The sequence below is a fragment of the Myotis myotis genome, unplaced genomic scaffold (genome assembly GCF_014108235.1).
Source record: "Myotis myotis isolate mMyoMyo1 unplaced genomic scaffold, mMyoMyo1.p scaffold_m19_p_8, whole genome shotgun sequence".
Taxonomy (NCBI): Eukaryota; Metazoa; Chordata; class Mammalia; order Chiroptera; family Vespertilionidae; genus Myotis; species Myotis myotis.
The window spans coordinates 1,161,203-1,188,922 of record NW_023416390.1 but is presented as its reverse complement, the minus strand read 5'-3'; the positions used below and the strand labels follow the sequence as shown (position 1 = coordinate 1,188,922).

The following is a 27,720-nucleotide window of genomic DNA, read 5'->3' as shown; positions in this document are numbered from 1 at the left end:
TAAATAGTATACACACACATATATAAATAGTATACACACACATATAAATAGTATACACACACACACATATAAATAGTATATACACACACACATATATAAATAGTATACACACACACATATAAATAGTATACACACACATATATAAATAGTATATACACACACACATATATAAATAGTATACACACACACATATATAAATAGTATACATACACACACATATATAAATAGTATACACACACAAATAGTATACACACACATATATAAATAGTATACACACACATATATAAATAGTATATACACACACACACATAAATAGTATATATATATACACACACACACATAAATAGTATATATATATACACACACACACATAAATAGTATATATATATACACACACACATAAATAGTATATATACATACACACACACACATAAATAGTATATATATATACACACACATAAATAGTATACACACACACACACACACGTAAATACAAAGCAGTCCAAACGGCATGGAAATGATATGGAAACAGACCCATCAACTACTGGAACAGAACAGGGGGCCCAGACACATCTGCACACGTATGATGATTGCTCTCCGGTGCCCGCTGGGAACCCACACGCCTCCCCTGAGTTTCACATCAGCAGGAACACCACCAGCGTGGTCTACAGGAAGCACCCCACGAAGGCTATTGGCCCACACACTGCACCAGTGCTCAGCTGCGGACACGTGCTGCCTTTTCACGGGGGATCAGTGAGGACCCGTTCATGGGGGGGGGGGGGGGGGGCTCAGTATGGACCCACGAGCCAGAGAATTCCTCGCAGAACCATTGGACACCACTGGAGGCTGCCCCGCTTGGGACCAGGGACTTTTCCCTTCTTTGAACCTGAACGTCCGTCGTTGCTATTGGACGCCTGTCCCACCAGGATGTGTTGGGAGCAGGGAACTGGTTTCTTTGGTTCCCCGGCTCCGCAGAGAGGACTGGTACCCGGGGGTAGATCAGGACCCAAGCCCCACACACGCGACCCGGTGCGGAGTTAGGACAGCCATGCCCAGAGGTGCCCCTCTCACCGGGGGCTCAGCGCTGGACCAGGATGTGCGTGGCTTTCTGTGAGTTCCTGTTGGCGTTTACTGAGCTTCCAACACTGTACGTTCTACTTTTGATCAAATTCGGAAGCCTTTTGGCTTCTCACATATATATATGTATTTTTAAAGGTAAGATTTCCTTCTTTTTAAAAATATACTTCTAAAATGTTTTTATTGATTTTTAGAGAGAGGAAGGGAGAGGGATAGAGTGATAAAAAAACAATTTGAAACATCAAGGATGAGAATCATGGATCAGCTGCCTCCTGCACACCCCACACTGGGGATCGAGCCCACACCTGGGCAGGTGCCCTGACCGGGAATTGAACCCTGACCTCCTGGTTCATAGGTCGACGCTCAACCCCTGAGCCCCGCCGGCCGGGCTGGCTGCCAATATTTTGTCCGGCCCATTCTCTCTGCCCAGACTCCGTACCTGGCTAGACTGCCCCCTGGGTCACGGAGACTCTCTCCTCCTTCCCCTGGGCTTCAGGCGGTGAGTCTATTGGTCTATTTAGCACGTTCTTTGTTAGGAAGTCAGGCATGTATGTATGAGGTGCGCGCGTCACGGCCGTGACCCTTTTTCTGCGTCACTGCTGCTTGCTCGTGTGAGTAAAGAACAAAATGTCACGGAAGGAAGACACGGTCTACACAGAAGTGGCACCTGAGGCTCAAGTTTATTGGGCGGTCAGTCGCGAGTCACACACCGGACACCAGGAGGACACGGTACCCGCTCCACAGACTCAGAGCAAGTTGGCAACGACAAGGGTAAAACACGCGCGTTTTATGCCTCGCCCGTGGGCTGCTCACGGGAAGCGAACTAAGAAAGCCTGTTACCCAGGCAGCAAACCGCTCTGACGTCCGCAGCTTCCCAATCGCGTCAGGAGATTCCAAAGCGTTTCAGACCCAAGGCGGGAGCCCTGTCCAGCCGGAAGGAACATGCAGAAGGGACGGACCCGAGCGACTTCCTCTGTGTGCCCCCAGCAGACTCACGCCTCCTGCTCACCAAGCATCAATCCATCGCCATCAGCTCAGGGTCAGCGAGCGACGGATGCCGGAGACTGTCTGGGCCTGGTTACTCGTTATGTTGCACTTGGGGACAACGGCAACAGGACGCCAGGCTCGTACCTCTCCCGGAAGCTCATTCTGTACCAGAAGTGGCAGTGAAAGGCAAGCAGGTCCCATCCTCACTGCATCCGCCTCCCAGCCAGCGAGAGGGTGACGCTCCAGAACACAGGACTACGCCATTTCTTCACCATGTTTGATCCTAATTCCATCTTCAGATTTTATTTTTTTCTTATTTATCAAACTCCCACCTGCATGAGCTCCCCAGCAGCACAGCAGGTGGCACTGAGTCAGGGCCCAGGTGGCCGAGCGACCGGTCCTCACCGTGCCGGGCGCCTCCCTCTGCCACAGGAGCGCCCGCCGCCTCCCGAGGTGTTGGCCTGATAACCCAGCCGGCCTGGGACACCCTGTGCTTTCGCCACACAGACCCTTCCCTGAGGGCATGGCTCGCTGTTAGAACCGTCCGCAGCCTCTTAAGCAGCCAGCAGAGTCTCTTTTCTTAATATGTAAATTTCCTTCTTATAGAAAAGTATTAATGAGAATTTACCATGAAAAAGGAGTTTCATAACGCAGGTATCATTGTGACACTCCCTTTTTGATTGTTTTGCACGTCAGAATTAAGAACTCAACCAGAATGATCATAATAATCGCGAGAGAAAGGTAAAGGGAAGACAAGGAACGAATGTCTCATGCAAATGTTTTTTAAAATATTAATTCTCAAATAAATGCCTATGTAAGAAATCAACGACAGTATCAATATCTCCCAACCACAAATGCTTTAAGTATTATGTACCTCACTCATGTGTTTTCTTAAAACTGAGTCAGATTACAAGAACCGTCTACTCAAACTGGATTTTAATTCTCAATAAATAACACAATAGTAATTAAAATAGTTGAAAATTAAAATAGTTTTCATAGGGTTTTGTTTTTTTACATTTTAACCAGATATATTGACAGGCTACTTTCAGGTACAGAGAATCCAGACATTTTCCTCCACGAGTAGGCTCTCACATTAGGCTTCTACCATATTTTTTAGAGATGTAAATTTTCATTTTTAAAGAAAATCCTACTGCCTAAGACCACAGGCATAAAGGCAATCTGAAACATCGCGTGAAGTTCCGATGGGGCGCCCTTCGATCTCCGATACCAGACTGGACCTCGGACAGAGGCCGCACCAGGGACAGACTGTGCGAAAGGAAACACAAACTGCTTGGAAAGAGTGAATCTCTCCCCAACACGTCACTTCAGGAATGACTGTCGGTGTGCAGGGGGGGTGGGGGGGGGAATGGGTCACGTCGTTATAGAGCGACAGCGACTGCCTGGGGGCGGGCCCGAGGATAAACATGGTTTTTTCTTTAAAAGAAATAAATTTATTGGCAGTAGAAGTCCTAACTGCATGTGAGTAAGCTCTCTTAAGCTACTAATAAAATCCATCCTACCAAATCTGCTCACTGTTAAATCACTGACGAAAACTGCGGGGTCCTGCCGATGTTGGGTCGTGTGTGACTCACCCACGTGCCTCTCGCGTATGGCTGCGTGGGGAATTAGCACGCGAGTCACGGCAGGATAAATCCCAGTTGTCTTTAAAACAGAAAGACATTCAATGATTTAAGGGAAACACTTGTCATTGCCTAATGAAGACAGTAGTTAAAAAGCGACGGAACCCTCAACCTCTAACGCATAACATGATGTAATTGCACAAAAACAGTGATGAGAGTCATCGCAGCCCGGCTGAGGGGCTGTGAGTGAGTCACACAGGCCTCCAGCAAACGCATCGCCTGCAGGCACAGCACACTCCGTGCAGCTTTTATAAAAAACTCCTAGAAAAGTAATTCATGGTAATAACCCTAAGAAAGTTGTAAAATCTTCCCAGTAACTGGAATTGCTTATAAAAGTACCTTTAAAAAATTATTTGAGAGCTGAGACTGGCTTTGCACGTTACACCTCGCTCAGAACGAGGTAACGCCAGGTACGCAGCCTCGCACCACTGATGCTCGAGACTTCCGACGCCGGGCACTTCCCGTGCGGCCGAGGCTGGTGCCGGTTCCTGAGGTGTCAAGACTCCTCGCTGGCCTTGACGTTCTTCAGTAACAGTTTGGGGAACAAAAGGAAAAGTACCTAGACTAGACAGGAGGAAAATAAATGAACCCCAACTGAACACTGGATCTAATCTAAGAACGTGCTATTGATAAGCAACTCTATTGACGAACTACAAACATGGTTTTTAAATTAAAATGCCTCTTTTTTTGTATAGTAAGTGGCCAGACCAATTCAATGAAATAAATGATTTCCAACTCCATATAGATGTAAGCAGCACGATGCTCAGCTGAAATCAAGCTGCTACACACGGGTGTTTGTGATGAAAGGACTAACTTTAGCACAGGTCGACTTAGAGGATGGGAAATGCAGCGTACACGTAAATAGTCAAAATGCAATAAGGCGGACCGTGGATTAGATATAAATAAAGATTTAACAACACGTACCCGAATTTCATAGTCAGTCAAAATACTCTCCCTATCTATTCCAGGAAAACATTCTGATGTGGTAATAAATGTAGAAATATTAAAATCCAAGTTCCCAGAGCTGTAACGTCTTTAGTCACTGAAAAGGCGCCTGTAGTGTGATGTGTATTAACATTGAGTCCCTGTGCAAACGATGCGGGTGCGAAGGTCCAAGGAGGAATCGCTTTAGAACAACAACAACAGGTTTCGTTAAATCCAGAGCACAAGCCAGAAACGTCACTGCGGGAGGGGGTACCGTGTCACAGAAAGTGTGATCCACTGACAACTGGCCTATGTACATGGATGAGCTGTCCCGGGAACCGCGTCTCAAGCACCAGACGCACGTCAGTGGGTGTGCGTTCAAGGTGCGTCTGATTGTTGGTGGCGGGCAGCCTGACGGTTATCGCCCTCGTGCCGTGGCCGACGCCCCCGGCAGCAGCGGTGACTCAGTCCCCGCGAAGGGAACCGGGATCGGGGCCCTGGTGCCCTCCGGGGCCGGGGGCAGCGCAGCTCGAGCCGCCCGGTTAGGTCTCCGAGTTCCCTTCGCCGTTCTCTCGCGGCTGGAGCTGCTCCCTCTCGGGCTCTTCCTGAGGCGGCCGCACGCGCTTGAAGAAGCCCATCTGCCGGGCGAAGAGACACGGCCGTTACTGCCGTAGGTGGAGGCCGTTCAAGGATCCACGTGCCTGCGTCACCCCCAAGGAGCCTCCCCCTTCACATCATCTGGGGTGTGCATCGCCCATCGTCATCATCCAAGACCCATCCTCCTTCCCTTCCTCCTTCCCTCTTCCTCCTCCTCCTCCTCCCCTTCCCCCCTCCCCCCCCCCGCCCCTCCCTACGTCCATTCCTCACCCGGTGCATCACAAACACCAGGACCGCCAGCAGCAGCAGCCCTGCCAGGACCGCTAAGATGATCACCCACACGGGGACAGGCATGGGCGCCGGCTGGATGCCCCAGGTGACGTCCGTGGCGACCTGTCAGGGAAAGAAGGTTTTGGGTCTTAAAAACAGCGCAGCTACCGGATGCCTGCTCTGTTTTAACGGTGTTCACATTCTTTCCTTTTCCTGTGTCTGAGGAGTTACGATTGAACATCTGGCATCGACAGCAGACACTCACACACACACACACACACAACTCCCAACAGCAGGGCAACTTCCGGTCGCCTCTGAAGTGGTTTTCAGACAACCCGGTCCAGTCGATGGTGTGTTGGTCCAACTTTCAATCCTCCGATCAAAGACCTTTAAAATGCCTTCACTCCTTGTAGTTAACGTCCCACTTTCTAACGCGAAGGGGAAAAACTGCCAAGAACTTCCCCCATGAGATTCAGGAAATGCTAAGACTCTTATACAGGACAAGATGCTGAAGAGAAAGGCCTACCTTTAACAGGTATGGGGCGAGGGAGTAAATTATTAAACTAGTTTATAATCCTATCGAATGACTCTTAGTTACTTTAAATCAGCGGTTCTCAACCTGTGGGTCCCGACCACTTTGGGAGTCCAACGACCCTTTCACAGGGGTCGCCTAAGACCATCGGAAAACACGTATATAATTACATATTGTTTTTGTGATGAATCACTAGGCTTTCATGATGTTCAATGTGTAACAATGAAAATACATCCTGCAGATCAGATATTTACATGACGATTCCTAACAGTAGCAAAAGTACAGTTATGAAGTAGCCACGAAAATAATGTTATGGTTGGGGGTCACCACAGCATGAGGAACTGGATTAAGGGGGCGCGGCCTTGGGAAGGTTGAGAACCACTACTTTAAATCATCAAAACAGCCAAACGGCCGTTATCTAAGTAAACGCAACATCCAGGGCAGGAAGCCGCGCATCTGCCCCGCTGGCCGCCGGCGACGTACGAGGGTGGAGTTGGAGATGTCGTCGATGGGGAGGTTCTTGTAGGGGAACTCGATGACGCTGAAGGACGCCGACGACGTCAGGGAGTAGGAGCGGTTCTGGTTTTCCTTCTGCGGGAGGGACATGCGTGTGAGGCGTGTTCATGCCCTGCGGAGCTCGCAGGCGTGTGCGGGGGCTGCGCCTGCGCACTCACGTTCATGAAGGTCTGGGTCCACAGCAGCGACCGCACGTACAGGATGGCGCTCTTCCCGCGGTCCAGGCGCCCCACCTGGCAGACGATCTTCAGGCACTCGGCCACCCCGCAGCCCTGCCAACGAGACACGGCTCACAGGACAGGTCGCTGTCCCCACCACAGCCTTTTAAAAATATATTTTTATTGATGTCAGAGGAGGGGAGAGGGAGAGAGAAACATCAATGGTGAGAGAATCCTTGATCGGCTGCCTCCTGCACGCCCTCCACTGGGGATGGAGCCTGCAACGCGGGCCTGTGCCCTTGACCTGGAATTGAACCGGGACCTCCTGGTTCATAGGTCAACTCTCAACCATGGAGACACGCCGGCCGGGCATGCAGAACCGTTCAATTTCAAAATTTATTCTTATATACTATTTTTGCTGAGATCTCTGGGATTTTCCTGCAGTTTTGCAGGAAAGCCTCAAAGATCAGGGCGAGACGAAGAAAATGGGCCAGTTACCGGAGAACAGAACAAGCACGTGGGAACAGCGTGTCTGCCACGGGCGAACCACAGCGACGGGCCTTCGCGAGACAGGAGTAGGGAGGGAGGACCGAGTGGCACGGACCACGTGCAGCTCTCCGAGCACAGCTGCCGCCGCCTCTGACATGCTCTGCGGGTCGGTCCCAGAACCGCGCGTGTCATGCCTGAGGGCTCGCCGCGGAGCCGCACTCACCAGCGTGTGGACGCCCCCGTCGCTCTGGGCCAGGTCCCGCCTGGTGACCAGGTGGCTGCGCTCGCCCTGCCCGGGGACGCTGTCGTTCTCCGCCGGCTGCGAACTGGAGACCTGGGGTCACAGAACAAAGTGACGCGTCATCACGGACACGGCTCACGCCCATCGTCGCACAGGCTGCCAGAGGCCATTTAAACGGGGCCGAACCGGGGCGGACGGGCAACCCACTCCTACACACACACACACACACACACACACACACACACACACACACACACGGCGGAGACACAGGAAGTGAGGGTCCGCCCTGAACGTGTCAGGGAAGGTCGCCTGGGCCTGGCCACGACCCTCCTCCCCTCGCAGCCTCCCGGGGAACCTGACAACCCCCCGGAGGAGCCTGCACGTTACAGGGCGCCGTGTGTGTGCTGGGCGGGAGGGGGCGGTCCCCACGTCCACAGACCCCACGAAACGCCACGCTTCTAGGCCCCCAAGTCCCGAGAACCAGCCGTGAAACGGGGCACCTTCTCCCCAAAGACAAAATGACAACAACAGAGCACCCTTGACACGGTAACGTCTGGGGACAAATCACAGCGCAATGGGACCAAAGTCAGATCAGGTCACTTCATGCCTCCTGAGCCCGGCTGGTGTGGCTCAGTGGTTGAGCAACAACCTATGAACCAGGAGGTCACAGTTCGATTCCAGGTCAGGGCACAGGCCCGGGTTGTGAGCTCCATCCCCCGTGTGGGGCGTGCAAGAGGCGGCCGATCAGTGAGGATTCTCTCTATCCTTCTCGCTTCCTCTCTCTCCACAGTTCACATGTAAAAGGATCCCTCCACAGGTCACTGAGCACCCCCTAGACATGGCGCCCCCGGACTTCAGAGAGTCATTATACACACAATCAATTGCACCCCCGGCCGCCTGGCTGTGAGCTAAAACGGTCTGCGGAACGGGCTGCGAGGAAACGGCCGTTTCGTTCCGTGCATTTCTCGGGTCGGTTCGGGAAAAAGCGAGGGAACCTGCCCGCGATGAGCCGCCGCGGGGGCCTACCTTGATCCTCAGGGGGTTGATCTCGGTGTCGGCCGTGCAGTTCATGGGCCCGTCCACGTCGTACTGGAGGATGTAGAGCAGCGTGCTGTTGTGGTACTTGTGGGGCCACTGGAGGGTCAGCATGGCCTTGCTGAAGGAGCTGGGGCCGTTGTTCCTCAGCTACGGGGGCGGGAAACCGTCAGCCTCGTCCGGCCACGCTCCATCCCACAGCCCCCGCCCTCCCGCAGGAGCCTTAGCAACAGGAGCGGAAGCAGAGCGTCTCCATGGTTACGCTCACATCACCACACGACTGTTACTACGCAAAGGAGATCAAACCCGGGATCTGCTCAGGGGGAGGTCGGGATAAAAACATAGCAGAGAGGAAGATCTGGGCAAGGTTCTGGTGAAGATGGCACAGGAAATGCTCCTCCCGCAGAAGCCAGATCTGCTCTCGGCGTTTCCCATGTGGAGTCGGACCTGGCCATGTCCCTGTGAACATACTCGGCCGCCTGTGGCTTCCACTCAGGTGGCACTAAGGGGCTTGAGACAACCACGTGTGCTGACTGCGTTCGGTAGCCACTGACGCCACTTGTCTCATGAAAATGAGCTTGGGGACAATTCACACAGCCCTGGTGCAGTCACACCCGCGTGGTTTCCGTAAAACTCAGACGCGTCTTTCCAGCAGCAGCCGTCCCCTCCGTGCGGCCCCGCCCGGGCCCCCCGAGGCCCACCCCGCGCACCTCGTAGATGTGCTGAATCACGGGCCCCACGTCCTCCTCGGTCTCGGGGTGCTCCTTGTGCTCCCAGTTGGGGATCGGGAGGAAGACATGGTCAGGACTCGAGACCCTAAACAACCAGAGAAAACCCACCATGATCATCCAAGTGACATCGGTTCGTTCTGAGAGCGCCCTGCGCCCAGACGAAGAAAAGCAGACCTCACCGTTACAAAAGCGCTGCCTGTTTAAGGGAAGAACCACCGTGTGCACTCCTGCCTACGACGCTAACGCGACAGGCGAACGGGTGCCAAGCTGCGTGAGAGCTCAGGGCACTCACGCTGTGCCCGCTGTCGCCTGGGGGTTATTTCAGATGACACGCAAACGAACGTTTGGAGCAGCACCTAGGTCAGCGATGGCGAACCTTTTGAGCTTGGCGTGCCAGCATTTTGAAAAACCCTAACTTAACTCTGGTGCCGTGTCACATAGAGAAATTTTTTGATCTTTGCAACCATAGTAAAACAAAGACTTATATTTTTTATATTTATTTTATATATTTAAGTGCCATTTAACAAAGAAAAATCAACCAAAAAAATGAGTCTGCGTGTCACCTCTGGCACGCGTGTCATAGGTTCGCCATCACTGGCCTAGACCCTTCTCTCCCCGGAGCTGCAGCTCACAGGCCAGCAGCAAGCGGAGCGCCTGCCACCCCAGAGCAGCGAGGGGCCGAGGCTTTACTTCTAAAAAGTAACCGCCGCCCTGGCCCATGTGGGCGAGTGGTTAGCATGTCGGCCTGCGCCCCGGAGGTCGGAGGTCGTGGGTGTGATTCCGGTCAAGGGCATGCACCTGGCTTGCAGGCTGGATCCCTGGCCCCAGGTGAGGTGCGTGCGGGAGGCAACCATTGCCGTGTCTCCCTCACATCAATGTTTCTCTCTCTGTCTCTCCCGCTCCCCTCCCTTCGACTCTCTCTAAAACTCAGGGAAAACGTCCCCAGGGGAAGATGAACAAACTCCTTTGTAAAGGAGCTTAAGTCGTGAGAACGCCGGACACTGCTGGGTGCCCACACTGACCCTCTGATCTCCACGGCAGCGAGGACAGCAAGGTCGACTCTGTAGGACACCACCGGGCTGACTTCATCGAAGAGGTTGGAGCTGGAAGAGAAAAGACGCCAGAGGACCAAGCTGAGCATCACCCTCACTCAAACGAGCAAACGGAAAGCAACAAAGAGATGAAAACATACAAATCAATGATATGCATTAGCGTTTAATTCCAAGTTTTACTTAACTTCTTGTCGTATAAACTCAAAACTGACGGTCATTCTTACGATATAAACAATGACTTTAAAAGGGTATAATCACGTAATGAAGTTTTAGTCTATTCTATTGCATATTAAATTATATTATACTAGAGGCCCGGTGCACAAAAATTTGTGCACTCGGGGGGGACGGGGATCCCTCAGCACGGCCTGTGCCCTCTCGAAGTCTGGGACCTCTCGGGAGATAACGCCCTGCTGGCTTAGGCCTGCTCCCGGGTGGCAGAGGGCAGGCCCAATCCCTAGGTGCAGCCCCTGGTCGGGCTCAGAGCAGGGCCGATTGGGGAGTTGGGGCGCCGCCCCGTCATGCACAGAGCAGGGCGGATTGGGAGGTTGCGATGCCACCCTCAGTCACGCTCAGGGTAGGGCCGATTGGGGGGTTGGGGCACCGCCCTGTGTCACACTCAAGGCAGGGTCGATGGGGAGGTTTGCGGTACCACCCCCTGTCACGCACAGAACAGGGACCATCAAGGGGTTGGGGAGCTCCCCATCATGCACAGAGCAGGGCGGATGAGGGGGTTGGGGCGCCACCCTCTATCACTCACAAAGCAGGGCCAATTGGGGTTGGGGCGCCGCCACTGTCACACTCAGGGCAGGGCCGATGGGGAGGTTATGGCTCTACCCCATCACACACAGAGCAGGGCCCGTGGGGTGGGGGGGTTGGGGCACCGCACCGTCACACACAGAGCTGCAGGGCGATCAGGGGGTTGGGGAGCTCCCCCGTATCAGGCACAGAGCAGGGCCGATAGGGAGGTTGTGGCCCCGCCCCCTGTCACACACAGAGCTGCAGGCTGATCAGGGGGTTTGGGCGCTGCCCCCTGTCATGCTGATCCCGGTGCCGGGAGGCCTCGCGGCTCCGCTGATCCCGGTGCTGGGAGGCATATTACCCTTTTACTATATAGGATAGAGGCCTGGTGCACGGGTGGGGGCTGGCTGGTTTGCCCTGAAGGGTGTCCTGGATCAGGGTGGGGGTCCCCACTGGGGTGCCTGGCCAGCCTGGGTGAGGGGATGATGGCTGTTTGCAGCTGGTCACACACCCTTCAGGGTGGGGGTCCCCACTGGGGTGCCTGGCCAGTCTGGGTGAGGGGCTGAGGGCTGTTTTCAGGCTGGGACTGAAGCTCCCAACCGCTCCTTTTTTCTTTTTTCTTTTTTTATTCTGGGCCAGCTTTAGCCTGGCTCCAGCTCTGAGGCCTCTGCTGCTGAAAGCAGGTATCTAGTTTGTTTAGGTTCTGTAATCGAAACAATGTATAACTCCAGCTCTGAGATCCCGGCTAGCTGAACACAGGTTTCTGGGGTTTTGTTTATCTTCTATATTTGTTACAATGTTCAAACTGCAGGCTCAGAGGCCGGCAAGGCAGGCGGGGAACGTTGGAGTCCTCCGTCACTGAAGCAAGCAAGCCGCATGTTCAGTTTAAGCTGCCTGGCTGCCGGCCGCCATCTTGGCTGGCAGTTAATTTGCATATCGCCTGATTAGCCAATGGGAAGGGTAGCGGTCGTATGCTAATTACCATTTTTCTCTTTTATTAGATAGGATACCATTTTTAACAGATATTTCCTCAACAGTTATAAATTGGAAAGGTGGTTCTTAGTCACCCCAATAAATCCAATTAGAAAAGCAGAAAGGCCGTGCCATACCTTCGGATTTGTAAGTCAAACTTCACGGACGTGTCCATCTCCGACTGCTGGTGCACACTGAACCGGAGGCCGGCGAGGAGCTGACGGGAGGGGAGGGAGATGTCAGAAAATCAGGTCTGATTAGTGCACGTCCACGACCAATAAAAAGAACGTCCTAACCAGTTTTCTGCGCTCGCAAGAACCTGGAGGTGTCTCAACAGACTCATTACAGTCGATCTTCTAGCAAAGCTCTTCCAGGACCCCTGGGCCAACCCATGATGGGGTCTATGGTAAGTCCACCTCCTTGTAATACTCATCGTCTTCCAAAAAAATGAAAAAGTGAACGTTTGTTCGTTCAATGGAACGAAACAACTCCGCACAGAGATGTGTCTGCAGGAAGCGAACCCTGAGCCTGTGTTAAGGGGCAGGAAGGACTGGACTCCGGAGACACGGGCAGCGCCAGCCCCGGCTCCCCGCCCCTCACAGCGCCCCACACCCAGCACCCGGCTCCTGCAGGTGGGACCGTTACAAGAGGAGAGGACGCCGGCTGTGGGTTCGTGTAAATGACACATAAACAGGCATTTCCCACTCTCAAAGCCCGGAGCTGGCCACCGGAAATAACCTGGCCTCGTCCGGACTGAACGAGCTGTGAGTGGAGAAGCTAGAGAGACTGAGAAACACGAAAAAAACAAAACCAAAGTACGTTCCACTTGTTAGCGAAACATTGTGTTAAATATACGTGCGCCCTGGCCGGTGGCTTGGTGGTTCGAGCACCTGCCAATCACTGGCCTCTAAGTCAAAACCCATTGAAAGGCACCATTTTGAAGTGTTTATTTAAGAAATTTACTGTAGACAAACCCACAGGGGAAAGAATGTGCTACTTTCCTTCGAAGGTAAACACTCCCACGTGATCAGAACGTCTCACCTGCGTCCCAGCCTTCATGGGGTTCCCCAGGTCACACACCACCTGGCGGGTCTGGTTTTCTGTCTTAAACGCACAGGAAAGTCTCGCCAGGGCCTTGGAGAGACAGAGAAAGGATTACAAGGAAAATAAATTAACGACAGAAAAAAGAAAGCAGAAGCCAGGAGAGTAAAACGTTCCTGGACAGTGTCATGCAGTCGGACGGTTACGTTCTTGCTGGACAAGGCAATACACCCCTCTGAGCAAGCAGGGGCGGGGCGGGCAGAAGCCAGGCGTGCACAGCTGCCACGTATGCACGAGGAGGCCCTTCTGGAAGGTCCTGGATGCAGACACGGAACCCCAGCAGCTGAGGGCCGGGGTCCGAGGGCCAGGCCGAGGCACTGTCTGCCCGACGGGTTCCAGGCCCTCAGAGGCCATGCCCACCGTGTCCTCAGAGCCCGATGAGGCAGCAGCTGGCAAGGGCATGGGGACAGGCAGGCTGGCTGGCCGTGCAGCCCGGGGGGGCGGCTGGGCTGGCACACACTGTGTGGGGAGCTCCCGGGCGGGCGGCATGAGACTGGGGGTCCCTGGATTCCGGAACAGGCCGTGCCTACCTCGCTGTTGCGGACGACGCCGATGAAGTCGGCCTGCGGGGGGAGGGCCACAATGAGCTCTGCCTCGTAGGCGCCTTCGCCCTGGTTCTGCGCCGTCACCATCAAGGTCAGGGGGTTGTCGTCCCCGACGTAGATCTTCTTCTGGTCTCTGCGGGGCAACACAGGCCCAGACCGTGAGACGGGCCGCGGGGGGCAGCAGAGCCGTCCACGGGACGGGAGACAGACACGCAGACGGCGGCACCGACACCCTCCCAGCGTCTCGGGGCGTTTACACGACCCCCAGCTCAACAGGAAACGGGGACCTGCACGCGGGCGCGGAGCCCACGCTCGTCTGAGCGAACAAGGCGATGGCGCCAGCATATCCCCGCCGCACACACCCATCACGGGCGTCACCTTACGTCTCCCTGTGCGCACTCGGTCTCTGATTTTAGGAGAAAACTGAATTGCTCATTTGCCACGATTCTCACAAAAACTCTGTGTGATTTATGTCTCGTGCACATGTGATGGGATTCCTTCAGTCGGGAGGAGGCCGATGGTGAAGGGCGGCCATGAGAGGGCACGGTGGCCTCTCACAGGACCCAGCGGGGGATGGGACCAGCCTGTCGCCCACACAGCAAGGAGAACCCAGCGCCTGCTGCTCCGAAGCTCAGCACCGACAGCCTGGCCGTCAGACAGTCACGCATCCCCCTCGGGTGTGACGAGTTCTCGCTCAGATGCACCGTCCCCGGGAGGAGGGGCTGGGCCCCGCCGCGTGCCCGTCCTGTGCGCGGTGTCACGGGCGGGCGGGCCTCACCTGTCCACGGAGACCTCCAGCTTGGGTTTGCAGATGTTGTCTTCGCCGCAGTCCAGGAGGATGTGAGCCTAGGAGAGAGGAGTGGTTATATCTCCTGTGCGGGAGCGCGGTGCGGGGCACGTCCTACTACACGTGGAGCGCGTGGGCACGCATGTGCACACATATATACGGGCACATGGATTCGTCCACTTCGCATGCTAACAGGGGTCGTGGCTACTTCCTTTTACACGGGCCAGTGAACGGTCAGGACTGGCAGGAAGGAAAGGCCTCAGGACATCAGACGACCAGGTGGGAGCTTTCCTTCCATCTCCAGTTGAGCTGCTAAGATTGTGGAATGAAGTGTCACATAGAAGAGAAAGCGACAGTCAAGAAATGAGGGTTCCGCCCGGCCGGCTGGGTGCGGTGACTGAGCATCAAACTATGGGCCAGGAGGTCACAGCTCGATTCCCATCAGGGCACAGGCCCGGGTTGCAGGCTCCATGCCCAGTAGGGGGCATGCAGGAGGCAGCCGATCATCATTTATGTTTCTATCTGCCTCCCTCCCCCTTCCTCTCTGACATCAATAAAAATGAAAAAAATAAATGAGGGCTCAGCAGCTGCTAGCTAAGGTGTGTGATCTTGGGCAAAATAAACTCCTTCTAGGGTTTCTCATTCCAGACTACGGTTCTGTCAACGCCATGGAAACGTGGCTGCGGGGTATAAAGGGAGGAGGGGACAGAGCGGCAGTTCAGAGAGCAAACCATGGGACCAGCCACGGAACCAGCCACGGGAACAGCCACGGAACCAGCCATGGGCACAGCACATGGGACGGCCACGTAGGGAGCTACCATGGGAACAGCCACTGGACACCAGGAGTCCAGCGTGTGTGGCCACGTGGAGAGGGCAGAAACCATCCTAGACACACACATATTCTAAGTACTCACGTGCAAAGTAAAACGTAAACTACATTGTTAAAATATACAAATCACGGAAGACTTTGGATTTTAATACAAAAGTACATTAGAATATATTTTAATTTGCCTTACACGTCTACCATGTATAGTTTTATCAAACCACACACAAAGGAGTATTTGAGCCCGGCCAGTGTGGCTCAGTGGTTTAGCGTTGACCCACGAACCAGGAAGTCACTGTTCGATTCCTGGTCTGGGCACATGCCCAGGTTATGGGCTCGATCCCCAATGTGGGGCGTGCAGGAGGCAGCCGATCCATGATTCTCTCTCATCATGGATGTTTCTATCTCTTTCTCCCTCTCCCTTCCTCTCTGATGTCAATAAACACATATTTTTTAAAAAAAGAGTATTTGAGATGTTAGAGTGTTAGACAAAAAAGAAATAACAACCAAAATGCAGGGTAAAGAATCCTGTAAAAGAAGAAACGTTAACCTAAAAATATGAACATGTAATAAAAAAGAGGAAGAAATAGGAAATGCAATCATAATATCTTAATACATGGGTTTTACATAACACTTTCTAAGAATATTGTAATACAGCCCGTATGACATTTTATTGCTTTATTTGGTTTTATGAAAAGAAAGTACTGTACATATACACTGAGTGGCCAGATTATTATGACCACCCCATCATTACTTCGTTGGGCCACGATACCTAAGTATGTTGCTGATCGGGTTCATCCTATCATGTTGATGGCGTATCCCAATGGAGATGGCTTCTTCCAACAAGACAATGCGCCATGCCACGGTGCTCATATTGTGCAGGAGTGGTTTCAAGAACATGAGGGAGACTTTACCTTGCTTAGGTGGCCCCCACCATCACCAGATCTCAATCCAATTGAGCATTTGTGGGACGAAGTTAAAAGAGCCATCAGGCAGCTGGTTCCACAACCACCAAATCTCACAGGACTGGACAGTGCTATTCATCAGGCATGGTGTCAGATTCCTCGCATCGCCTTTCAACACCTCGTGGAGTCAGTGCCAAGAAGAATTGCCGCAGTATCGAAGGCAAAAGGTGGCCCAACGAAGTACTGATGGGGTGGTCATAATAATCTGGCCACTCAGTGTGTGTGTGTGTGTGTGTGTGTGTGTGTATGTATTTTTTTCAAATTAAATCAAAGATAAAACAGATATTAAACTTGTTCAGCAAAATATTAAAATACTGTGTAAATTGGCGTTTTGCTGTTTTCCTTGAATTATTTAACTTTCTATGTGACCCCAACGTTCTCTCCGTATCACCAAGTTCCAAGTGGCTTTCAATATCTCTAACTCGACGCCTCCCCCTTGTACTTCTCTGACTAAAATCCCAAGGTCACAAGAGCAACCCCTGTGGTAATTTAAAACACGAACGGCAAGCCGTGAAGAAGTGAGAGGCTGAGACTCGGGAGGAGCGAGGAGGCGCGTACCTGCCGGCTGAGGTTGGCGGGCGTGAACTGGTTGAGGATGGGCCGCAGGCCTGTGGCGTCGGCCGCCGTGCTGTAGTCCAGCCGGTACTCCATGAAAATGGTGATGGGCGTGAGCTTGTCTCTAAACTCAGACTCATCCTAGAAACGGAGAAGCTGCGCGTTAACGAGGACATCCAGCTACCGGAGAAACCCGTCAGCGCAGAACGCAAAGCCAGCTGTGACTCCTCTCCGCCCAACTCTGCCAGACCCTCCGTGAATGTAAACTTATCAAAGGTTATTATTCACTGAGAACACAATCAGTTTATGCATCGTAATGTCATTATTAGATTCGAAGCGTGTTAATAAAATGAGCACTCAATGACACGCCCACCCCGGCCTGTGCGGCTCAGTGGTTGAGCGTTGACCTACAAGCCAAGAAGTCACTGGTCTGGTTCCTGGGCAGGGCACACGCCGGGACTGTGGGCTTGATCCTCATGTGGGGCGTGCAGGAGGCAGCGGTCAGGGACGTCTCTATCTCATGGATTTCTCTCTCTCTCTCTCCCTCTCCCTTCCTCTCTCTAAAATAAATACTAATAAAAAACGTAGTTTTAAAAAATGCACGCCCAATATTATAACTGGAACGTTACTGCCATCGCTTCAGCTACCCACGTGGTCCTCTCTGGAGCGCCTCGCCCCTCTGCCTTCCTTCTGAGGGACCGCCGTCCTGAGCCCAAGCCCCATCCCCGCGCTGGCCTGCAGCCGTTTATAACGGGTACCGTCTCTGAACAGCACGTTCCCGGGTTTGCTTTCCTGTCTATTTAAGAATCAGATCGTGCATATTCTTTGATCTGCTTCCTTCGTTCAATGCCCTTGTTGGAATCTTCGGATCCGCAGCCAGACACCTTATCCATCGCACCACCGGCCCAGATCTCGTGGCCACAGCGCATGCGTCCACGTATCTGCGTCTTCTCCACTTTCTTCCTTTCGTGTCTTATCGTTTTCTGATACGGGTTTGCACATCCTTGGGTAAGGTTACTCCAAGGTCGCTGTGGGTTTCTTGGTGCCGTTGTAAGTGAGATTCTTCTCTTAGTTCCTCTTTCTGATGGTCTATTATTAACGCACAAAAAGGCAGCGGGTTTCTGGACACTTGTTTTGCATCCTGCTGCTTTAAGTGAATTCATTTGTCAGTTCTGCTAGTTTTTGGTGGAACCTTCAGGGCTTCTAAATTTTACGTTTATTTTAGAAAGAGAGGGAGAGGGAGAGAGATACAACATCCACGATGAGAATCACTGACTGCCTCCGCATGCCCCCCACTGGGGATCGTGCCCACAGCCTGGCAGGTACCCTGGTCGGGAATCGAACCAGCCCCTCTTGTGCACGGGCGGACGCCCAACCAGGAGCCACACTGGCTGGACCTGGACTTGTACGTCAGACCCCGTTCCGTTCATCTCTGCTCTGATCCCTACGATTTCCTGTCTCCTGCGCACTTGGGCTTTGATTGCTGTTCTTGTTCTAGTGTCTCTGAGTGTAAAGTTCGGTCGTTGACGTAAGTTCTCTTGCTTCTCGAGGGAGGCCTGTGACCCCACACTCCCTCTCGGGAGGGCGGGCCCTGCGTCCCACAGACCGTATTGTGGGGGGCTCTTGGGGGTACGCAGTCCACCAGGAGGAGGAGGCCGCTACTGGGGCCGGACATTTAAAGAGCCACACTTGCCCTGACCGGTCTGGCTCAGTGGATAGAGCGTCAGCCTGCGGACTGAAGGGTCCCAGGTTCGATTCTGGTCAAGGGCATGTACCTTGGTTGCGGGCACATCCCCAGTGGGGGGCGTGCAGGAGGCGGCTGATCGATGTTTCTCTCATCGATGTTTCTGACTCTCTATCCCTCCCCCTTCCTCTCTGTAAAAAAATCAATAAAATATATTTTAAAAAAATAATAATAATAAAAATAAAGAGCCGCACTCCCTCACGGGCATTTCCTGTGGACTTGAGCACGAACGTGTACCGAACGTGAAAAGCGCCGGACGAGAAGAAAAGCAACAGGAGAGGAGAAGAGACATGAGGAGAAGGGCCTCACCCGCAGGTACGCCACCAGCTCCTCGCACTGCATGCGGCCCCCCCGGGAGACGGTCATGTTCTTGGGGTGGCCCGGGGACCTGCTATGGAGAAACAGTGCTCGGCGAATTGCTCCCTTTTGCTTGAGTTTATCCAAAAGAAGCTCCACCTGAAAGTCTGCACAAACCAAAGGTTTAGAACCAACGCGGCCCCCGGACACCCGCCCGCACCCGCGGTTCACACAGACGCCCACTCCCGACGCCCTGGGGACGCTGTGCTCCCAGGGAGACCACCACCGACTCGTTCGGGATGAATGTGTCACAATTAATGGCAGCATTCACCCAGTTACCCCCAGGGGAAGGTCAGAGTGATCCAGGCTCCAGGTCCTGAGGCAGTAAAGCAGGTGGAGGGCCCCTCCCTTCCCCGTTAGAGCGACAAGCCTGAGGGGAACCCCGTGTAAATCACACGCAAATGACGCTCCCTGAGGGCAGGGGCAGGACTCCTGCTGAGGGCGGCGAAGAGGCACCCTTTCCACTAGACCAGCGGTTCTCAACCTGGGGGTCGCGACCCCTTTGGGGGCCCAACGACCCTTTCACAGGGGTCGCCTAAGACCATCGGAAAACACATATATAATTACAGATTGTTTTTGTGATTCATCACGATGCTTTCATTATGTTCAATGTGTAACAATGAAAATACATCCTGCAGATCAGATATTTACATGACGATTCCTAACAGTAGCAAAATGACAGTGATGAAGTAGCAACGAAAATAATTTTATGGTCGGGGGTCCCCACAACATGAGGAGCTGTGTTAAAGGGCCACGGCATGAGGAAGGTTGAGAACCGCTGCTCTAAGGCGGAGCCTGACCCGACAGCTGCGTGTGGCGGTGCTTCCAGACCCCGCTCGCCCTCTCGCGGGGAGCCTGTCCTCCACACTCCCGCCGGGGAGCTGACAGTTCGCACTAAACGTCTGTGTGGACTTCACAGGGGACACGTTTATGGACAAAAGTTTAGTGCAAACCATCAGCCCCCGGCGGGAGCGCGGAGGACAGGCTTTTGCGAGAGGGCGTGTGGGGTCAGGAGCACGGGCGACCCAGCTGTCAGGTCAGGCACCCCCTTAAGGCGACAGCGCGGCCGCGGGCCTGAAGCCGGAGTCAGGGCCGGTGCCGCTAAGGTCCGGCTCTCAGGAGCGTCTTCCCAGGACGGGGGGGTGCAGGCCTCTAACCACAGCATCTCCAGTTTCTCTGAAGGTTGAACTTCAGGTCCCATTGGGGTGAAAACCCAGGGGTTTTCCGCTTCCAGTTCTGCTCCATCCACCCCACTGCCCTCCGTGCGCTCACGCCAGGCACGCCCTTCCCGCGGCCCCGACATGCCGTCTCCTCTGGGGGCTTCCTCTTGCCCCCACCAGGGCCTGCCTCCCTTGCTCCCCATGAACGCCACGCACCACCACACACACCAGCACACACACCAGCACACGCACCACTGCACACACACCACCACATGCACCACTGCACACATACCACCACACGCACGAGCACACGCACCACCGCACACACCAGCACACGCACCACCGCACACACCAGCACATGCACCACCGCACACACCAGCACACGCACCACCGCATGCACCAGCACACGCACCAGCACCAGCACACGCACCACCGCACACACCACCGCACAGGTGCAGCCTCCGCCCGCTGTCGTGCCTCCCAGCACCGTCCCTACCAGATCGTGGCCACAGGACTTAACGCTCCCCCTGCTCTCAGGACGCAGAGCCACGTCTTGGGAGGGAAGAGCCACCTGGGAGCTGGCTGTGTGGTTACATGAGTGGCCCAGACCGTGTCTCCTGCTCTTTCTAAACCACCTCCAGGCCAGAGCCAGCGGGGGCTCCCCGAGGCCTATGGACGGAGGTCCCAGGAGACCCCTGGCTTACAGGCCACCAGGACCCCTGGCTTACGGGCCACCGGGACCCCTGGCTTACGGGACACCGGGACCCCTGGCTTATGGGACATCGGGACCCCTGGCTTACGGGCCATCGGGACCCCTGGCTTACGGGCCATCGGGACCCCTGGCTTACGGGCCATTGGCTCGTTCCCTCGCACAGGGACGCGCTGGGCCCGGTGAGGGTGGCGGGCACGTTCAGGGGCGACCCTTCGCTGCGTCAGCGAACAGGTGTGTCATTTCCCCACTGGGTAGGAGTTTCCACACAGAGTGATTGTGGACTAAACATTCAAATACGTAACAACGGCCCGAGTGACTCCCGCCCCCACAGTGTGAGCTGGTGCGCAGCGTCGGTAACTCACGTGATCCCCACGGACACGGACACGGACGCGGACACTTACTCAGTTTGGCGGGAAGCGCGCCTTTGCCATCCGCCCGCAGGCAGAACCTGACGTTGAAGCTGCAGGGAAACAAGAGCACACGCGTCGTCACGCAGGCTGACCATGCTCCGTGTCCTCACGCCTCACGCCCGCGGGGAGCTCGCCCAGCAAAGCGTCCTGTCTGTCTTCATCTTGTATTTAACAACGAAACGAGACAAACTTCCCTCCCTCAGCCTCCCTAGCGCAGGCTCCCCTCCTCCCTCGTCCCGATGAGGAAGAAAGGAAAGGATTCCCCGCTTCCCCCCGAGTCCCAGCTCCGGGGACACGTGGAAACGAGGGACAGAATCCGGACGTGACGTGACGCCGCGTCATCGAAGTCCCACCGACGCTCCCCGACGGGGCGCCCCCCTCGCTAGCGAGCCCGCGATCGCTCTCCCCGGCTCTTGGGAAAGAAAGTCATCCCAGCTCCCGTCACCCCCCCTGCTCTGAGTGCTCCGGCCCTGTGCCCGGAACCGGGTGTTCCCCCAAGTGGGGCTCTCGGGGTGACGTCACAGCATGTGGGTCCAGGCCTATCATGACTAAGTCATACTTATTCCGACGTGTAGGAGAAAGATACTGGTTTCTCCATTCTATCTTAAAATGTTTTCGACAAAACATGTCAGTTTAAAGAAAAAAATCTTCAGAAAATCACAAATACAGGTAGAATGAAAATATGCAAAATCATGCGCTATAGGGAAGAGTAGCATAAAAATATGGAGACTTGAGAAACCGCAAACCATAGAAGAATTCAGACATTAAATTTTAAAAAATATTTTTTTTATTTAAAAACTAGTAAAGGGACAATAGAAGACTGGTATATTAGAGCAAAATAATATTTTTCCATACAGCTACTCACAGATATTAAATCTGAAAAAGATCATACCGTTTAAAAATTAAAATGTTCATGGGTCTTTTTAAAAATTAAGTATGAATGAATTCTGAAATCTTATTAGCTTTTCCTTCTTTTTTAATATATTCATTGAGCATGCATCACTTAAAAAACTACACTAGCGTTGACCTATGAACCAGGAGGTCAGGGTTCGATTCCCGGTCAGGGCACAGGCCCGGGTTGCAGGCTCGATCCCCAGTGTGGGGCGTGCAGGAGGCAGCCGATCCATGATTCTCTCTCATCATTGATGTTTCTATCTCTCCCTCTCCCTTCGTCTCTCTAAAATCAAATACACACACACACACACACACACACACACATATAAACTTTCCACTAGTTTTTAACATACTCCTGGAGCTTCTGCATATCTTTCTGGAACAGTATTTCTATAATCCAATCTATGACATGATAAGAGAGCAGACAAATGAAATCTGTTTTCGCACTATTTCACTTCCCACCTTCATTTTCGATTGTTTTTATAATAACTGAACCACGTGCCCTAACCTGTGTGGCTCAGTGGATAGAGCATCGGCCTCTGGACGGAAGGGTCCCGGGTTCGATTCCGGTCAAGGGCATGTACCTTGGTTGCGGGCACATCCCCGGTACGGGGTGTGCAGGAGGCAGCTGATCGATGTTTCTCTCTCATCGATGTTTCTAACTCTCTATCCCTCTCCCTTCCTCTCTGTAAAAAAACCAATAAAATATATTTTATAAAAATAAAATAAAATAACTGAACCACTCATCAGAATAATAACTATAATAATCACAACATTCGGCTAATACTCTTACCAGGAAACTTTCAGATCTGTCCCAGGCAGCGAGCAGGTCTTATTGTCTTGGTTTAGAATGCTTGGGTAGACTTCAAGGCCAGCGCTGACTGTGATGACCGGTCTGGCTCTGGGGGGGGAGACAGAAAGGGGGAGAGAGAGAGAGAGAGAGAGAGAGAGAGAGAGAGAGGGAGAGAGATGGGAATGAGGAAAATGAAGGAGCTGTCTGCAATGTTGGGCTGACTGAGCATTTCGGGTTCACACTCACAGGGCAGTGAAAAGACAAGAAATAAACCTCAGAATGACCACTGTCCCCGTCGCCCGGGGCTGCCCTGATTCCAGCAGGACGTCCCGTGACCAGCAAATCCCTCGGGCCCAGGCTAAGCGGGACGACTGGCCAAACTCTCTGAACTCTGCCCACAAAAGCAGAACAGCGAAGCCAGCCGTGCGCCATGGACCTAACGCTGCGCTCACAGCGGAACGAGGGCCGTGCGCCATCCGTGCTTTTACGGGGGAGCTGAGATACACACCACAGGCACTGTCAGTGCGACACGGGAGAAAGCCACGGTGTGCAAAGGATGCACACACACACACACACACACACACACACACACACACAATCATTGTAACGCCTAGCATGTTTCTGAGTGTGCACACTAGTAAACTAATGACTAGTCTGAGAAGAGGCTTCTCCATTGTATGCCCTTTTTATATTATTGAATGTTTACCGCCTGCATGTATTACTTCATGAGCAGCCATTTTAAAAACTGAAATGGAGCCTGGCCGGCGTGGCTCAGGGGTTGAGCATCGACCTATGAACCGGGAGGTCACGGTTTGATTCCCGGTCAGGGCACAGGCCCGGGTTGTGGGCTCCATCTGCTGTAGGGGGCGTGCAGGAGGCAGCCGATCCATGATTCTCTCTCATCATCGATGTTTCCATCTCTCTCTCCCTCTCTCTCCCTCTCTGAAATCAATAAAAATATATTTTTAAAAACTTACAATAAATAAAATAAAAACTGAAAGAGGCACCGATTTAAACTCTGTCCGGAAACGCAGCCGCTCCGGCCTGCGCCGCCCCAACCCCCAGCCGAGGACATGCGTCTGGCGGACACGGGCCCGGGAGCCAGTCGCGCTCCTCCAGCCCCGGCCCAGCAGCTGCCGGAGCGTCCTGCCCGCGCCCGCGGCCATGGAAGGTGAGCACCTTCATCTCCTGGGAGGCGGCAGGACGGCCCAGGGCAGGAGGGACTGTGGGCACAGAGTAACTGGGAAGGTGCACGAAGCTGGGAGACACAGGCCTGGACGTCCACGCTGCTCTGAGCAACCGTGGTCCCGGGAGTCGCTGCACACGGCCTCCGTGCTCAGAATGTGACACACAAACACGAGTTAGTTTCTCGCCTCTCAGCGGAAAACGTCAACGCCTAGAATTTGGGGGACACTGAAAAGGTAGGAGACTCTCTAGACACGATTGCAAGAACGAAGAGGGAGACCCTACATGCTTTCGGAAATTAACGACGTCTACGCTTTCTCTACGTGGGGACCTCTCCTTCTACAGGCACCGCTTGCCTGCAGTAAATCTTAAAGAGAAAGAACAGGTTGTGCCGTCATTTCCAGAAAACTACGCTGAACTTAAAGCACTGGGACTTAACTATAAAACGTTCGATTAATTCAGAGCAGAAGCGGCGATGGGAAGGCGCTCACCTGTACAACACAGCTCTGTCCACACCAAAAGCTCCCACAATCAAGTCTTAAAAGAGAGCAGAAAAAATGTTAATAATAATGATAGTGATTCTTTAAAATTCACATACCATTCCATACAGCTTCCAATACAACGATCAGGTGTTAAACACAGTCTCAAATCTACCTCCATGAGGAGGCGGAAGACGACCTTTAGAAGTCTAGGATAGGAAAATTCGAAATGAGCTACTGCCGACGGCAAACGCTCCTCATACAACGAGTCTTCCGTTCGAGCGGACGGTCTTCCCATGGACACTTCGTAAAACCAGCAAAGTGGGGAGCAGAACCCCAAAACATGGACCACGAGGGAAGCCCTGTGGTGCCTGTGGATGCCGCTGTACAGGTATTTTTTCATTTTCTTTTTATTTTTTTAACCAAAACCAAAAAGCACATCGCATACGTTTAGAATACTTAGAACTGACAGCAGACAGCACTCACATCAACACAGACAGAAGGCATTCGTCTTCATATGTGAGAGGTGAAAAGGACTCACAATTAGGAAAAAAAATGCTCTCGCAGCTCTCTCTCACAGTATAAACAAGCTAGATTGGAGGAAGCCCTTTCCTGGCAAAAAAAAAAAAAAAAAAGTACGTGGGGGGAAAAAACACATAAAAACAGGCAGATTGTACTACAAAAAAATTAAGAACTTCTCTATGCCCAAAAAAGCAAATGTGAGAAGCTAAGAAGTATACGGGGGCAGGGAGAAGGAGGTGTACAGCTATGTGCATAGGAAGCACAGAGTTTATTCTTGTTCTATTATTTATTATTGTCATTATTTTCCACACGAACAGCTGTAAACCTATTTTTGTCTTAGTTGAGTTAATAGCCTAAAACATGCTATTTTAAGGCACCTGCCACAAGGTAAAAAAAAATGAATTAATGAAAGAAAAAATGCTCTCGCAGCTCTATCTCACAGTATAAACAAGCTAGATTGGAGGAAGCCCTTTCCTGGCCAAAAAAAAAAAAGTACGTGGGGGAAAAAAACACATAAAAACAGGCAGATTGTACTACAAAAAAATTAAGAACTTCTCAATCCCAATAAAACAGAGAAAAAAAGATGTAAAAAAAGAAATTCACAGAAGTAAATAGATGCAAATAAACAAAACGCTTACCCTCACTAGTAACCAAAAACTGAAAATTAAGACAAAAGGACAGTTTCCACCCGCCACATAAAGTTACTCTACAGGGAACGAAGATGACACTCGACATGGGAATGAATGTGAGAGGAGGACCCTCACTCACTGCTGGTAAGTGGTTTAAAAAGTGGCAAAACCTTCGTTTAGAGGGAGTGGGATTGTAGTTTGACAAGCGATCAACAAACTTAAAAAAAAAACAACGTGCTTATCTTTGACAAAACAATTTTAAAACTTTGTCTAATAATAAAAAAATAAAAAAATTTTAAAAATAAGGTGTATACACACCAGAATTATATACAATATAAATGCCCCAAAATAGGCAAATACGATACGATATAGTCATTTGATAAAATGAAAAATATAAAACTCATGCTTTTGAAGAAAAATTAGTGACATGGGAAAACATTTCTGATACTTTCAGTGAATAAAATATGCTATTAATAGTGCATAAAGCACAATTCTATTTTGTTCATAAATGTGTATGAATGCATTGGAAAAAAGATTGCAAAATACGTTCTGCTGTATTTGCTAAAAGTTCTATAAATATATTGCACTTATAACCAGAAAATCCTTGAACACAGACAGAGATAAGAATCAACTTCCTGTCGTATTTCTAAGAGCGCTTCAACAGACTTGCCCACTGAGCTCACAGTAACTGTCCCCAAAAAAAGGCAGTTACGTTTTCTGCACTATATTCGTTTAAGGAATAGACCCACGATAATCCCAGGTCTATATGAGCCAGAAAATAAAAATCTCACTTTCTCCACTGGCTCAAACCAGCGGGCATGTTGGGCCAACGCCCTTTCTGAGTCTCTCTTCTCATCCAGAAGAAGGTGATGAGCTGAAATAGCGCGCATTCTCCAGAGACTTACATGAAATAACGTATTTGTTAAAAACCACAATGATTAGTCAAATCCACGAAAATGTTAGATCATTGAAAACCAAAAAAGGCCCTGGCGGTGTGGCTCAGTGGACAGAGCGTCGGCCTGCGGACTGAAGGGTCCCGGGTTCGATTTCCGGTCAGGGCACAGGCCCGGGTTGTGGCTCAATCCCCCGTGTGGGGTGTGCAGGAGGCAGCCGATCCATGATTCTCTCTCACCGTTGATGTTTCCATCTCTCTCCCTCTCCCTTCCTCTCTGACCTCAATAAAAATACATTTTTTTAAAAAAGATGTCTAACGTTCAAAAACTCAAAAGGAGCGTTTTTCCGCTTGTGTGTAACTTCCCTGGATTTCCTTACAGACTTCAACGCAGGAAGCTCAGAGCCCGTGGTTTTGCTGGAAACGCCCGGGAAACAGAGCTGCCTTTCCTGCAATGCCCCCTGGGCAGTCAGAGCAGCACCACAACCACCGCGGGGCCCAACCAGCACGTGAGATCCTGGACTGAACTGACACACAGCACCACTCAGCACAGCACCCACTCAGCACAGCACCCACTCAGCACAGCATCCACTCAGCACAGCACCACTCAGCACAGCATCCACTCAGCACAGCACCACCCAGCACAGCATCCACCCAGCACAGCACCCACTCAGCACAGCATCCACCCAGCACAGCACCCACTCAGCATAGCATCACACAGCACAGCACCACTCAGCACAGCACCACACAACACAGCACCCACTCAGCACAGCACCCGCTCAGCACAGCACCCGCTCAGCACAGCACCCACTCAGCACAGCACCCACTCAGCACAGCACCCGCTCAGCACAGCACCTCTCAGCACAGGCCGTTTGCTCCGGGCCGAGCGCCTGCGCGCTCAGTGTGGCCGCACCTGGGTACCCGTTGCGGTCGATGTCCGTGGCTCCCTTCATGGCGTAGCCGAAGCTGGGCGGCATGCTCTGCGCGGCCCACCTCCCCTCCAGGGCCTGCGACGGCGCCGCGTTCAAGCCCGTGGATCTGCCGTTGAAAATGTAAACGATCCCTTTCCTATCTTCACCCCCGTAGGGAGCGGCGATGGCGATATCTGGGGGGGAAGGAAGGGGGGGCGGAGAGGGAGACGTGAGAGAGGGAGAGGAGGAGGGGGAGGAAGGAGGAAGGGAGGGGCGGGATGGAGAGAAGAGGGCTTA

At 52.5% G+C, this 27,720-nt stretch overlaps 1 protein-coding gene across 3 annotated transcripts in view; it reads right to left on the bottom strand.

Moving 5' to 3' along the window:
• Positions 1-1,738: 1,738 nt before the first annotated feature.
• ITGAV (integrin subunit alpha V) overlaps positions 1,739-27,720 on the bottom strand; it is a 57,048-nt gene continuing 31,066 nt past the window's right edge. For 2 of the 3 annotated variants that reach the window (XM_036318571.1, XM_036318570.1), the window contains 18 exons: positions 27,426-27,617; positions 24,482-24,527; positions 22,806-22,913; positions 21,110-21,168; positions 18,789-18,943; positions 16,739-16,876; positions 14,384-14,451; positions 13,591-13,738; positions 13,001-13,093; positions 12,097-12,176; positions 10,220-10,300; positions 9,177-9,282; positions 8,458-8,616; positions 7,414-7,524; positions 6,702-6,864; positions 6,511-6,618; positions 5,496-5,618; positions 1,739-5,266 (listed from right to left, as the gene is read on the bottom strand). In XM_036318571.1, the coding sequence (XP_036174464.1) occupies positions 5,007-5,266; positions 5,496-5,618; positions 6,511-6,618; positions 6,702-6,864; positions 7,414-7,524; positions 8,458-8,616; positions 9,177-9,282; positions 10,220-10,300; positions 12,097-12,176; positions 13,001-13,093; positions 13,591-13,738; positions 14,384-14,451; positions 16,739-16,876; positions 18,789-18,943; positions 21,110-21,168; positions 22,806-22,913; positions 24,482-24,527; positions 27,426-27,617 (2,198 nt within the window). In that variant the 3' untranslated portion in view covers positions 1,739-5,006. The remainder of the gene's footprint in view (positions 5,267-5,495; positions 5,619-6,510; positions 6,619-6,701; positions 6,865-7,413; positions 7,525-8,457; positions 8,617-9,176; positions 9,283-10,219; positions 10,301-12,096; positions 12,177-13,000; positions 13,094-13,590; positions 13,739-14,383; positions 14,452-16,738; positions 16,877-18,788; positions 18,944-21,109; positions 21,169-22,805; positions 22,914-24,481; positions 24,528-27,425; positions 27,618-27,720) is intronic. The other variant, XM_036318572.1, reaches the window with a different exon arrangement.